This window comes from Leuresthes tenuis, unplaced genomic scaffold (assembly GCF_036924035.1).
Source record: "Leuresthes tenuis unplaced genomic scaffold, fLeuTen1.0.hap1 SCAF_7, whole genome shotgun sequence".
Classification (NCBI taxonomy): Eukaryota; Metazoa; Chordata; class Actinopteri; order Atheriniformes; family Atherinopsidae; genus Leuresthes; species Leuresthes tenuis.
Window position 1 is genome coordinate 2,504,093 of NW_027325361.1, and position 15,758 is coordinate 2,519,850.

The 15,758-nt window shown below is 40.4% G+C and overlaps 1 protein-coding gene across 1 annotated transcript in view; it reads left to right on the forward strand.

The window, feature by feature from the left end:
* Positions 1-15,758, forward strand: part of LOC140311505 (ephrin-A2) — a 120,457-nt gene that overhangs the window by 93,332 nt on the left and 11,367 nt on the right. The window contains exon 2 of the mRNA XM_072388892.1: positions 13,276-13,568. Coding sequence (XP_072244993.1) covers positions 13,276-13,568 — 293 coding nt within the window. The remainder of the gene's footprint in view (positions 1-13,275; positions 13,569-15,758) is intronic.

The following is a 15,758-nucleotide window of genomic DNA, read 5'->3' on the forward strand; positions in this document are numbered from 1 at the left end:
CTTATTTGTCCAGGGCTGAGTTTAAAAAATGACCTGAAGAATGGAGAAACATCCACTGACCATCAGTCCAACATATTTCCAACTCCTCCCCCTGAGTAAAACTCTGCAGGACCCAGAGATGGCGACCACTGACTTTCACACTTTTACAGATTCAGCAGTGAAACATGACTTTTTTTTAACCTGTTTTAATGTAAACAGCCCTTCCTCCCCCATCCTCCTCCTCCTCACTCTGCATTGCTCCACTAAAAAAGCCTGATTGACAGGACTAAAGATAATAGTGGGCCAGGCGAGGTCCCGGGGCCAACAGGGGCCACCTGACCCACATGACAAAGTAGATGGGGGGGTCCTTATGTGTGTGTGTTAGTATCTGACAGGCCTCACCTCTCAGATCAGAAAACACAAAGCAGCAGCAGCCTTGTATTGTTTACATTGTCTCTGACTGAGGGTGGGGGGGCAGTTGGGGGAGGGCAGGGTCAACAATATGGGCGGCATTTTTGTTTAAAGGGGTTTTCCAGTTTTTCCAGTCTGAAAAAGCCCCCGTACCCCCTTCCTTGTGAGTTTGACATGTCTAACTTTAACCTTAACCTCATCCCTGGCACTGAGGCATTCTGGGTAATCCGCTGGCCCTCGTCAGAGCTGGATATCAGTTTCATCTCTGCCTGATTTACATGTTGTTCCGGACTCAGTTTGAGGCTGTTTTCATAAAGTTGAGTTGGAGTCTTTGTCCAACAACAGATCAGTGTTACAGAGCCCACCACGCACACGCACGTGCACACGCCTGGTTTATCATGGGCCGCCGTGGTAGCTTCAGCAAAGAGGCCGGAGTCGTGTTACAGTGAACATGTGGCTGCAGCCGCTGCTGCATGTTCTGTTAACACGATCCGACATTTTCTGAATATTACAGCACTCAGGAATCTGTAAGCACCACACGGCTGCAGCGTTACTGCAAACAGCTCCTGTCAGTGCAGCAGCGCTACTGCAACACGACACTTCATACTTTTTATAAATGTTATTTCTGTAGCACGCTACAGTCGGGAGCAAACAACTTTTCTTTGTTTCATTTGGGAAGTTCGTGACTCCATAACAAACGTGGAGCGCCCCCTTCTGTGAACCAGGGCTGGAGTCCGTGTTGCACAAAGGCTCCTCTCACAATTATTAGTTTGACAAATGTTGTGGTGAAACAGCTGCCGCAGGAAGAGGTTAAATCAGAAGATATTTGTGTGAGCTTGAAACCGTGTAATATGAACATTTGTCCACATGTGGAAAACATGGTCATGTTCAACGTTTCAAGCTGTTTTGTTTAGGTCAGCGTCTTGTGACAGGAATTGTGACCTATGAGTATGAGCCATAAAATGTGCCTTTGAAACCCTAATCATGTACTTTTAACTTGCAAGTAGGAAGTAGAAAAGTGATAGGACTGTTGAAAACGTTATATGAGAGAGTCACATAAAAGCAGGCGGATAAACGCCATCTGCCAAACTCTTCCAACCCCTTAATAAACGTTTTTGTGGAGCTCAACATAAGCCGTGTCTTCTTTCACTGGCAAAGCGAATCCAAAGTGATCTTTTTTTTAAAGCTTTTGAGAGACGTTTCCATTGAGTAGTTTGAAGTGATTCAACAAGCCTGTATAGTTTAACCAGAGGGTGGCGCTATAGCTATGTGGCTAGTGGTAGATCTAAATGGAAGCTAACTTTGAGGAGGAAATAAAATCAGTAACAGCTGCAGTGGACATCCAGGAAACAGTCATTTTAATCTTTTGACAGGTCGGATGTGATCTTAAAGGGGAACTCCGGTATTTTTAACCTGGACCTTATTTCTGGCTTGAAATACGTTCATCTGCTCACCAAGAACAGTTTGGCGAAAGTCGGCGTCCTTCGGAAGATATTTAGATAACTGGAGATCCATATAACGGGAGAGATCAGGGCTTAGACGATGCAGCCTCTAAATAAGGCATTATCTGTCTTTATTTCACCGATACTTTAAGAAGAATGAATGAATGAACGTGTGCTATAGCTCTGTTAGCTCATAGCTGCTGTTATGTGGCTACTTGCAGCTATAGGAGAGCTAACGGAGGGATTTCTACACAGGCACTCTACTGGGACCACTTCATCCACACGCCCCCCTGCAGCACAGCTTATTCACTCCGTGCTCTGTGACAGTCGGCTAACTTCACACAGAGTTTGCTGCTGATAGTTTTGTGCAACATGGCAGGATATTTATCAGATTTTGACAATGTGAACGATGACTTTGAGTAAGATGGACGTTCTTACCGGAGTGAATGAGCTGTGCTGCTATGTTCTTGTGATTGTTTTTGATAAACTTCCAGTGGATACAGATGTATTGTACGGTGGCGTGTTTGTTATAAACATCTGCAATAACAATCCTGACGGGATCACGTTAGCATTGCTGGATAGCCAACGCGTCTTTGTTGAGTTAGAAACCTCTGAAAGAAGATAAAGAATTTTTTAATGTAAAGCTCCCCTTGATGCCCATCAACTGCTTATTTATTTATTTATTTTTGTTACAATATTTAACATGTAATAGTGCCGAACCAGACTGGGGGACGGGGAAAGTAGAAGAAACAGAACAAAAATAGAAAGAAAAACCAGCTGCTACACCTGTAAAAACAAAACAAACGACAATCCACGGCCTCTGTGGGGAATCCAGCTTTAGCACCACCGGGAGCACCTGAAAGCAGACAAGCAGAAGAAAAACAAACACACAAACAAAGAAAAGCAGATAAAGAATTTATCGAACTCGCACAGCTATCTTGATGTGGAATATTCTTTAACATTTGGCAGCCTTATGAACTCCAAGGAGGATTAGAGCCAAACATATCTAACTTTGATGTAGTTGGGTTATAAGATGAATACTTTACGTCGAAAAGTTTCTATTGTTAGATGTTTAGCAATAATATTAATGATTATGATTGATTTACTCTGTTCTGTTTGTTCTGAGTCTTTATCCTTATCCTGGTGTTTTCTACCCACAATTTATCCCTCACTAGATCCAGTATTTAGTCTCAACTTTATTTATTTTTTTATTTATATCTGATATTTTATTCTCTGTCCAACTCTCAGTTCTGTGAGGATCAAATCAGCTGCAAAAGGATGGAGTTGGTCTGAATTAAATTGTACTTTTTATTCTTCTTTCAGACCAGTTTGTTTGAATCTTTGGCGTCGAGGTTTTTCCTCACGAACACCAAAAACTGTGTGAGTGTGTTTGTTCAGCTGGTGGATCAGGTGTTCGACAGCAAATCAGATAGTTTTGTCTTGCAGCTTGTAGCTTTTCGTATGAAACACTGTGGGTATTGTAGCTGAGCCTGTCAGGACAGAGTCGTATTACATTAACACGCAGTAGCACAATGGACTGCACAGTATCTCCAGAGGGCATCTATCATGTGACTGTGGGACAGAAATAATAAAGCTGCTCTGCTGCTGCTGCTGTGGGAAAATCCTGCTCCATCATTAGCTTTAATTCAATAACTTCTATAGCATGTTTGCATGATGTCATACATTTGTGTCACCATTCAAGAAAAAGATTGAGGTATTTTAAAGAAAACACAATAAGTAAACCGTTGTAAAGTTAAAGCTCAACTCTCTATATTTTTTTGGTGGTTTTAATCCTGGTTTGGTCTGATTTTAGTCTTGAATGAAGCAGTATTTTCCAGTGTAAATAAGAAGTTATTTTGTTCTAGCTTTTTACGTTTTGGACTTCTTTTGGTGTAATGATTGCTGCAGAACTTCCAGGTATTTTTCTTCATATTTATCCTCTTTCAATTAATTAGATTTTGAGGTTTTTTACATTTATTTTTCCCTTCCTGACATTTTGTAGTCTTGGTTTGGAAATCTCATGTTTTGGCCTACGTAATCCTGATTCAGACTTGTGTTTTCTGCTGTTTTTCCTTAGTATGGTGCACAATTACGAACTGGTTTAGTCATTGGTTTGGACACTTAATTGTTTTATTGCAGGTTGGTTCAATGAGAACGACAATTTTCAGCCAAAAGCAGAACATTTCTGAAGAAATTCTGAAGGGTGCCAGTTGAGTTACAGCTTTAAAAATCCTGAAACTTCCTGACAAGTTATTTTTTACAAGTTCTGTGTGAGATTATACATATTATAAACATTATATTATAGGGCCTATGGATAGAATATTTCGCACTGGTTGCTATGGTGATTCCCGCCTTGGAGCTGAAACAAACAGTCATTGTGTGAAAACTATAAGTTGTATCAAAAAGATTTTTTAACAGTGAGCAGCAGAATCATACGCTGGACACAAAGATGTATTTTTTATTAATCTACTGTGTATTTTATAGTTTTTATGGACAGGTCAGAGACCCTTCACCTGCAGATTTGAAGAGCAAATACAGAGTATGGGTGGTGGCTGCAATCTGGAGTAATTTATTAAAACCTACAAGGCCTTTTGCAACGATAATCACATAGAATGAAATAAGACAAAAAGAATCCTATGTTTTGAGGCACACACTGTGTGTGTAAAGGGGAACTAAGTATGAAAGTTGTTAAAAACAAAAAAAATTGTGAATATTTTGGTGTCAAAATGTGGAGATGCACGATTTTACCAAAGAAACATCAGGTGGAAAAGTTGTAAAACAAAAAAACTGAGAATATGTAGCCGCCACAAAAGATACGGAAAATACCGATGCACTCCGAAAAAGTTCGAAAAGGCCCGTAACCCATGGTTCGCCTGAGCTATGGGACTCCGAAGACTGCCGGGTTTTCTCATTTTTCGAAAAATTTCATAAACACTTTACGATGAAATGTGCTCAATTCTTTTCCACGTTTTTCACCTTTTTTCAGTCACTCAATGGCTAAATAAAAGGCGAAATTAACACTTGTCTGTGTGAAATGCACTGTTTTATTTATAAAGCGCCAGATCACAGCAATTCAAGCCCATTATAGTTCAATTGATTGTAATACAATCACAATCCAATTGAATCAGATTAATTCAATTCGAAATTAGTCCAACTCTTGAAACAATCGTTTAATTTTGTAGAAAAGGAGCCCACCTATATGATCACATCAGGATGGAGTTCTTTAGAAGACTTGTGTGATAATAATCCGGTTTGTTTTTAATTTTTTATCTAGAATTTGGTGAGAAATTTAGCTTTGTTAATCAATTTATATGATAACTACTTCAGCTGAACATTTTCTTTTTTGTTTTTTCTGGTCCAGCATTGTCAATATTTCAATTCAATTAAATTTTATTTATATAGCGCCAGATTACAACAATTGTTATCTCAAGGCACTTAAGTAATATAGTCCAATTCAAGCCAATTGGAATTCAATTCATTGTAATCATAATCCAATTAATTCATATAGAGCCAATTAAAAAAAATAAAGAATGTAACACATATTTAGCGAGTGATTAAGGCTCAGCTTTCACAACACACAGCCACAGGAATTAATTGTATTGTAGCAGTAATCTGAAGTTGTTTAATGAAACAAAGTGTAAACAAAGATGATTAAAAACACGTAATATCTGCCTGTTGTCCCTGTCTGAACCCACCCACTCAGTTCAGACCACCTGAGGGGAATAAGCCTGGTTCTTCTTCTTCTTCCCGCGGTTCACATTAACAGCGCTTTGATTCTGTCTGAGCAGATCAGAACATTAATCTGTCAGCAGGTCACCTCTGCTCAGTATGGAGAATCTCTGGTACCGCCACTCTGACAGGAACTATGACGAATGACCTCGACCCGTCCCCGTCCACAGCAGACCTGCCTCTAACCCACCTGACCTTCGCAGATTAAACAGTAAATCACAGAGGCCTGCTGGCAGCTCTGATGTGACGGGAGAAGATGGAAATTAAATATATTTTCACTGATGAAAGAGAGGAAAAAACTAAAGAATACTCAAATCTCAGCAAAGCAAAGATGAAGCAGAGAAAAGGAAAGAAGGGAGGAATAAGATCCTCAGATGTGGAAAATCGTTGAGTTAAGGTTCTGCTGAGTCCACGATTATAACCCATACAGGGCAAAAAGAAACGATGGAAGGAAGCGTCCGTTTCTAATCATAATCCCTGTTTACAGAAGCTGTCATGCGTTCAGTGTTATTGGCACATGGGTCGGAGGACAGGAGTATTTCCTTGTTTTAATCCTGCTTTAATGGAGATTTCTCTTGTTTTCATCCCAGTTCAAGGACAATATTTATATTTCCTTGTGTTTTTTGTTGGAGTAATTACTCCTGCAGTTCCGGTTCAGGTTTGCTCCAGTAATATAATCCTGATTTGGATTAGTATTTCCAGTTATTTCGTTCCTGGTTGGGTCAAACATTTCTAGCACTTTGAATTTCTTGATGTTTCAGTGCTACTTTGAGCTGGAATTTTATGGCATTTCAGTCCTGGTTGGTTGGTCCTGGTCCTTTTTTTTCCTGTTAAGGATTATTATTGAGTGCTTTTTCAGACCTGCTCTGCTCCAATATCTCTTCATATTTTAATTGGGGCTTTGGCCCAGTATCTCTTGACATTTTAGTCAGAATTTGAACGTCTTAGTGTGGATTTTGACTTGTATGTCCTGACATTTCAGTCCTAGGTTGGCCCAGTAGTTTTTTAAGTTTTAGTCCTGGTTTGATAAAGAATTCCCTGGTGTATTACTAGCATTATCTAGTATTTTAGTCCTGGTTTGGACTAGTTCTTCCTGCAGTCTCAGTCCTGGTTTTCTGCAGTACTTTCATGTGTTTTAACCCTTTTTAGATGCAGTAAATTTGATGTTTAATTTCTGTTTTGGAGTTTTATTTTCTGTCGTTTTAGATTGGTTTCTTGAGTTTTATCTGCTCTAATATTTACTGACATTTTATTACTAGTTTGCACCAGTATTTTCTAGTAATTTAGCCTTGCTTTGGCCCACTCTATTTGGATCTTTTAATCTTGACCCTTTCAATCTTTTGCCCAGTATGTCTTGATATTTAGTCCTAATCAGACCCTCTTTTTCCTAATTTCTCAATTGGTTTGAACTTGTAATTTGTGCCATTTCGGTCCCAGTCTGGCGAAGTAGTTTTGAGTGTTTTAGTCCTGGTTTGGAACTTAATTTTCTTACTTTTCTCTCAATCAATTAATCAAGCAATCTTTGGACCTCTAAAGAGGATGCTAATGTTGATGGAGGTGCTGACCCCGGTAACCCAGCTGGGACGGACAGAGAGCCTCCGTCCATTAGAGTGATGAGTGATGATGTGAGAGCCGAGGGGACAGAGTTCAGTGAACGCATCGCCTGCTCTCTGAGCTGTTAGCGTCACCCGATCCTTCAGCTAACTGAGTTAGCATGCACTTTGCTAATGGTGTTAGAAAAGACAAAGAGGGCGAGGCGGAGGAGAGACGCATCTCTCTGTCCTCTCTCATCATCAAGATCGTTTTCATTCTGCAGAATATTTCCTCCGTGATGCTCCGGCTGCTCTCATCCACCAACCCCAAACTTAATCAGGACGAAGCTGATGCTGCGTTCAGGTCAGATGGGAATAATCAGTGTTGGAGTTCATGCTCGTGGAGTGGATGCAGTGGTTATAAGGGCCCCATTTGTGCCATAAAAAAGCTATTTCATGCAGTTGATGATGAGCTTTCATAAAAAATATCTTTAGTCTGTGTCAAGGTTTTAAAACTTGTTGTCATTCTTTCTCTAAATCCCCCCTAAAAACCTGTTTCTTCCTCTTGGCTTTCGGCATCCTGTAACTTCTTGACATTTTTTTTATTTCCATTTTTTCCCCCCTCTATTTCAGGAGAGTATTTAATTTTATTGTGCCTTTAAAGAGAGTCAGTCTGACTGGACGTCCACCCAGAAATCATTAATTATTAGTTATGATTCACCTTAATCTTTCTGTGTCTAAATCCAATAAATCAGTCGGATTTAATTGTTTTTTAATTTGAGAACAGTCCCCTTCCCTTTTCAAAGAAGTGAATCACATTTTCTTTTTATTATTGAATTATAGCCTGAATTTAAAACGAGCTGTGATTAACCAGCATGCCTCAGTCAATCAGGACGGACCATAAGAAACCAAATCGGTCAGTTCAAACCTCATTTTCTAAATTAGCTGAGTTGATTGGACAACCCTGGAACGACATGAATATTCACAGTGACACGAAGTTTGATTACTTTGTTTCGTGAGATCAATTGTTGCATCTGGGCACCGTAAATTAAATTATGTAAATTACAGCAACAGCGTGAAAGAGCAGCTGCGACGATGAATCGTCAAAACTTGGAAGTTTTAGTGTTGAACTCAAAGATTTCTTCACATTCCTGCTGCAGTTTCGTTAGCTCTGCGGCGGTCTGTAAAATGTAGATTTAATACATAACTGCCTGCATTTGAATGGACAGATTAATACTCGTATCTGCCTGCTCTGATGTTCTTGTATTCTTTAAATAAATGCACTGTAGACGTTCGGTAACCAGCTCTCTGTAAACGCTGGAACATCGACAAACTGTCTCCATTTACAGAAACAAAATGAGTTTCCATGGAGTTGAACATAAATCGGAGCAGCTAATGAGTCCACGACAAACTTAATTCAGTTAACATTTCAGATAGATCACAAATATGTTGTTTAAATCTGTGCGACATTGATAAAAAACGCATTAAATTACTGAGAGAAAACAAAACGGCAGTTTTTTTGTGACTCAGGCTTTAACCAACTGAAGGTCTTGAGAGCTCAATGATCTGCAGCTAAAGAAAATACGAGCAAACGAACATGATGTAAGTTAAAGAAACATCTCCAACAGAAGAACAACTCAAATTGTCAGCTGAGAATAACTGCAGATGATCTACACTTTAATCCAATTCAATAATGTTTTGTTAATACCCAAAAGGGACATTTTATTGCTTCAGTATTCATTATCACTGAAGATGTGCTGTTGTTGGATATTTTATAGATAGTGTAGCCGAGAGGAAGGTGTGGTAGAAACCTTCAGGGGTCTCCATCAGTGGGTTGGGCTGTTGTTTCTGTAGCTTAGCAACAACTCAGCTGATGATGAGTTTCCATGGAGTTGAACATAAATCGGAGCAGCTAATCAGTCCACGACAAACTTAATTCAGTTAACATTTCAGATAGATCACAAATATGTTGTTTAAATCTGTACGACATTGATAAAAGATACAGTCAGATACAGTCAACTAATCCAATCAAATTGGTCCAATTCATACAGAACCAAATAAAGAAAAAGTGGCCTCGCTAAGGAAACCAACGAAGCTTCTCTTCAGTCCAACAGGCTATATATATAATAGTAGTGAATATAAATATAAATAGTGGGTGAATGTGGCTTTGAGTGGTCAACTAGTCCAGAAAAACACAATTTCGTTCACTATTTACTCACAAATGAACACGTAGTGATGTGGAAATGAGGCGTAAATGTCCCATCCAGAGCAGGTAGTTAGCTGCTGTGCTTTCATTCTTTTAACCACGATGGAATCCAGTCATGATGAGCATGTTTTCTGTTTTATAATAAGTCGTCCAAAGTGTCTTTCTTGCACATTTGCATCCAAATCAGCGGCAAACTGCAGGATACTTATAAAGCAGGTAACGTACTCTGAGTCTGTGCTTACGAAAAGCTAAACTTTAGCACACAAATCATCACATTTCATGGTGAAGACGTTGTTTGAGGTCACAGTAATGAATGTGCAGCTCTCAGCAGGGACCAACATGCTGCTGGGGGAACACTTGCTTCCTCTTCCAGTCGCTCCCAGATGGACGGGCTGTTGACACCAGCCGTGTGTGTTCGTGTTTCTTCAACATAGGCCTCATTAGTTTCTGTCTCCGTCTCTCTGGAGTTGAACAGTTCAACATCTCGTCGCCACACACTGTGTTGTCACAGTTATGACTGATGAGCGAAGTCCTGCTCAGTCCACAGGAGAAACACTCCGGTGTCGGGCTCGATGAAAACATTGATTGTGTTTCAGTTCTGTGCAAAAGTCCTGAGCCACCTCCGATTTCTTCATATATTACCAGGAAAAGAGGAAATGGGAGCAGCAATTTATGGAAAAACAGCTTCAAACATGGGTGGAAACACAGTTTAGAATAGATTTTGTTCAATTCTAACAAGCTTGAAGGTCAATAATCCTGAAATTTAAATCGCAAGCAAAACAAAAACTGCTGAATTAAAAAGAGGTGATCAGGATGGAGGTACAGATAATAAAACAGCTTCTGGAAGCCAATATGAGGCAATGCTGTGCCAGAAAATGATAATGACGTCTCACCACTTATTCCGTTTTTAAAGCCTCATTAGCAGGGTCTGCCACAGCTCATCGCTGCAGTCATTTATAGCGCCCGCAATTAAATAAGGGTATGATCATGAGAAATTAACAATGAGAAGCAAACACAATTTAAAAATCACTCCCATGCTCATCGACCTCAGTTTAAATTCTTTCCAACGCCACCAGGGTTGCTGTGAAATCATGTCTGTGCACATTCTTCACACATTTTGCTTCATAAATACCAGTTTATGGCCATTTTTGTGGGCTTTTGATGGCGTCTTCACATGGAGATTTGTTCCTATGATGGTGGTGTTGATAGCCCTCCATGCCATGGACTCTGATGCAGCCACAGACCATCACAGACGCTGGCTTTAAACCTTCCTCTGAGAACAGCCTGGATGCTCTTTCTCAGCAGTTTTTCCCAGAAGCAGCTGAAACGTGGACTCATCTGCCCACAGAACACGTGTCCACTGTCTTTCTGTCCCTCTGAGATGAGCTGGAGTCCAGAGAACTGGGCCGTGGTTCTGCTCAGAGCTGATATATGGCTTCCTCCTGGTGTGATGCAGCTTCAGCTCACATTTCTGGATGCAGCCGTGGACTGTGTTGAGTGGAAATGCTTTTCCCAGCTCCTCCTGAGCCCATGTGGCTGTATGGATCATGGTGGCCTGACGGTTTCTCCTGCAGTGCTGCCTGAGGGCTCCGAGCTCATCCAACAGGGCTTTCTGTCCTTGGCCTTTCCACACTGAGATTTCCCCTGAATCTGTTCCCAATATCCTGCTCTGTAGATGCTGAAAGACCAAAGTTCTTTCCAGTCTGACTCTGAGGAATATTTCCTGAACTTATTGATGATTCTCTGATGGAGTTTGGCCCAAAGCGGTGAGCCACGACCCATCCTTGTTGGAGAGGCTGAACCTTTGGTGGAAGCTGCTTTTATACCCAATCCTGACACCCTCACCTGTCAGCAGGTAACCTGCTGGTTGGAGAAGCTCCAGAAGCTGTTGCTGTCGATTCTATAAACTTTTCTTTTATATAAAGTTTGAAACATGTAATAAAATAACAGATTTAAGTTTTCATTGTATCTAAGAAAATGTACCTAAACCTAAAATGTACCTAAAATGTGCTTTTGTGAGCATAGATTCGATTTGGATTTGATTTACTCAGGTCCAAGCTTATTTTAACCTGCTGGTTGGAGAATCTTCCAGAGCGATTTGTACTTTTCCGTCTTTCTTTGCCTCTTCGGTGTGTCGCTATATCAAATTCTAGATTTGTTTACATTTCATTTGTTCGCTCAGTATCGATCCGTAATAGTTCGTGGTCGTTTCCATCGTCTTACATCCAGCGTGACGTCACGTGAGCAGGCGGTTTGAGCAGCTCTGAGGGGCGGCAGCAGGCAGGAAGTGGGTCCAGCTGTGAGTCACATCTCCCTCCTGTAAACACCACCGCGCTCTGATAAACAGTTAGCTTTGATTAATTAAAGCCTCAGGGGGTTCGGGGGGAAACGCACACAAAGACAGGCAGTGATCGATGGTTTCCATGTGTTGAGTTTAGAGTCTCGGGTGCTGAGCAACATGCCTGGAAACAGCGAACATGCAGGCATGAAATATAGTAACTGAAAAACTCTTTATTTGGCTTTACTTTATTTTCTTTACTGTCAATATTCCAAGAAAAACTTGTAGTGGGTTAGTTCTGTGACGTTAGTCGTGAAATATTTCAGTTATTTTGCTATTGGAAGATTTTAAACCTTCTAAACTTAAAGCAGAATTGTGACTGTTGACTGAACTGCAGTTAATCCATCTATTTTCTGCCAATTATCTCATCCAGTTGGCATTAATTCGAGGTTGTACGACACCTGCAATTATCTCCATACCCAGCTCAGAGGCACTGAAAATATGATTAAATAGCAATGAGCATTAGTTGGTATCATCTCCCCTGCTGCTACGGTATTAAACTGTGTGGTGTGAAAAGATCTAGAGATGTAAATTCATCTTGGCAAAGCTGCAGAAACCCTGAATACAGAACATTTGAAGAGCTGGGTCAGATGGGTGTAACATCCCACATTTTAAAAGGAGTTGGTTTCAATCTTCGAGGCATCGTTAGCAGAAATATCACGAATACAATCAGCAGATTCATTGGTTTAGTTGAAGAAAAATATATATGTTAAATAGTTTATAGCATACATTTAATTATGTTTTGAAAAGTACGACCCTGATATCAAGAAAAAGTCAAATGACCAACAGGTTGGGAAGGTTTGCCTCTCGTCTTTTGTCTGATTCAGCATCAGATCCATCGTTCTGATTGGCTGTTGAGGTTAGCTGCGTAATCCAGATTTTCACCCACTCGGTGCAGTTGCTCCTTACAGTATTTTTCTTCCTCCAAAACCAACACCAACCAGACTTTGGTACCAGGGGCTCTGGGGTTGAAGAGGTTAAGCTCTTTCTAGCAAACCATAATCCTGTTTTTGTAGCTAACTAGCGGTTAGCATGTTGTGGCGGTGTAACTGCGGACTGACCGATACGGCGGTCCTGCTTTAAGGGTCTGACTCAGATGTATAAATTGACCTTAAGATTCCTTCATTCATCTGGTTTTATTGTTGTTTTCCACTAATTTTCTGCCCGGATCGTATGTTTCCCAAACTAAACCAGAGACGGAACACTAAAAAAGCTTCAAGATGGCATAAAGACACAGCAAAGACCAAGGAAATGAGGGGGAAATTAGGGTATCGTTGTTTTTCCTCAGTTGAGTCTGATAACTATCAGCATTGTTTCCCTTGATGCCACAGCGTACATCCATTATTTAGACATTTACTTTGACAGAACAAATGACAGTTGTTCTTCTAAATATCAACAACTGTTCACAAATGGATCATAAATTAAATTGGCACAACTCAAAAACTTTGTAATGTAAAATACAATAAAGCTGATTCAGATGAATAGAGTCCCGTTTCACTGATATCTGGCTTCAAAGACTGGCTTTATCAAATGTTACCACTCTTTACTGCATGTTTTGACTTATTTACATGCTGGAAAAAAGCGCACGAGATGTTTCTTTGAGACAAAACTGGAAACTATGTTGTTTATCCCCCTCAGGTTCTTCCGGGGTGACTATACGGTGGAGGTAGCCATCAACGACTACCTGGACATCTACTGTCCTCACTACGAGGGGGCGGAGTCGGCTGAGCGCATGGAGCACTACATTTTGTACATGGTGAACTACGACGGGTACACGACCTGCGACCACCACAGGAAGGGCTTCAAACGCTGGGAGTGTAACCGGCCGCAGAGCCCCAACGGACCGCTCAAGTTCTCTGAGAAGTTCCAGCTGTTCACACCCTTCAGCCTGGGCTTTGAGTTCAGGCCAGGACACGAATACTACTACATCTGTGAGTACTATACCCTGTGTACTGCTTTGATTAGTATGACTACATGTGTCCAACGGGAGGGAATCCCCCGACATCTAGTGACGACCAACAATCCCTGATCAGAGGACCTCGGGGTCCTATTGCTGTTGTAGAGCCTCGGTAAGTCTAACAAATAGAAATTTGCCTGGTTAGGCAAAGCTCTGAAAGTTAGAACAAAGATTTTAAACTGGAACCTGATCAGGAGCCAATGTAAATAAATCAAGATTGGGGTTACAGGATATGGAACCTCCTGGAAGTCTTTGTCAGCAGCCTTGCAGCTGCATTCTGGACCATTTATAGGCAGTGGAGAGATGAACTGCTCAGGTAAGGGAAAAAGGAATTGCATTAAAGAGATAAGATGAAGCAAAAGTGTAGATAATCATCTCCATATCCTCAAGGGATACAACAGGCCTGTATCTATTAGCAGTGTAGAGATAACTACATGCTGATCCAGTCTCAAATAACTAGATGGTTTTACGAAAGACAACGGAGATGATAAAAAGTTTGAGCTGAAGAAAGTTTTCCACCATCCAATCTTCTTTGGACTATATTGAGCTCAGAAGGACAGATATATTTGAAACGTATAACTGAACATCATCTGGGTAACTGTGACAGGATCCACCTTATTAAATGACCCAAATGGAAGCATGTATAGTGCAAACATCACTGGGCCCAGAACAGAACCTTGGGGAACACCGAAGGACACAGGTTCAGATGATGATTTACTGAAAAAGACCTTCCAGAAAGATATTATGAGAACCACTTAAGACCAGTTCCTGCAACACCAACCGACTCCCTGCTCACAGCAACATCTATCCAAACTCCACATTTAGAAGAAGTTGTTGCTAGCTGCTGAAGCCCACTGGATTTTCCTCCTCTCGTTTGTGACTGATTTGGGTAAAAAGATCATTTGTAGATGTTAATCTGAACTGAACTTGTGGCTGAAAAGGTTTCAGCAAATGGTGACAGGCTTTGAAGCGTTGAAAAGCAAATGTTGATGCTAATCTTTCACTGCATGGCACGACTCGGTGTGGGTAGTTGCATTTGGTCCATTTGGTTTTACAGTACAGGTAGTTTAACCTCAACGTAGGCATCTTGGCCATCGTCTCTTGTCCAGAACCAAACTGAGAACAGTTCCTCTTGGATTGACCAAGGTGTGGATTTGCGAGCTTCCATAGTTTCTGAAGGACTTAAGTTTTTCTTTGGTCCTGGAGTATCTACTTTGAGTACGCCATTGTATCCATTAAGTAGATGCATCGTCTTTTAACTGCTTTTTGGTATTGGTTCAGCTTGCTTGGCTGAGGTAGTACCAAAAAAGTATCTTTTAGTTACTTGGTACTGCCTATTGAACAGTATTTGTTGTCTAACACGTGTTTAAAGAAAATCTTTCTGCAGTTTTAACTGTTTTAGACTGAAAGTCAATGATTTGCAGGTTAGCTTTAATATCTAATAAACTTCTAGATAGCCTTCATATTTAATCATTTATGGGTTAGCTTCCAGATCTTTCCGAGCCCTGTAGTTTTAAAGTTGGCCTCTGTGTTTCTGATGTAGAAGATGAGATGTCAGTAGATGTGGCTTTGAGGCTGTGCTAAATCCACACAATACTGACAAAAATAACTCCACAAGAAACCGTTTATAAAACCATTTTCTACCAAAGTGGCTCCAGTGCTGGTTCAGGGTTGGTGCTGGAGCCTTTTCTCTATTGGTTGTATCAAGAACAAGCCAAGAACTGTTGTTTATTTTCCACGACGAAACACAACAGAGCCTGTCTTTGAGTCACTTTAAACATATTATTATCTTCACAGATCCCGTTTTTTATCTAATTTCAACTGCAAAGAAAGAGTTTAATATCACGAATCTGGTTTTTAAACCTTGTTTTAAACGCTTTTTTCCAACACAACCAGCATCTTGAAACACTGAACTTTAATCATTAAAGCTGCAAACTGGATTCATCCAAGCAGTCAGGATTTATAAACTTAAAATACCAAACAATGTTTAGAAATTAAGTTGCAAATGCTGTTATAAATGATACTGAAAACGGTGACATTAAACACCAATAAAATAAGAGTCACACTGACCTATATATATCTATAATATATATCTATATTGAAGCTATTTGCAGACTAAACTCTTCACTGTTTCTGGTTTTTTAAACACGGGGGTCACATTGTT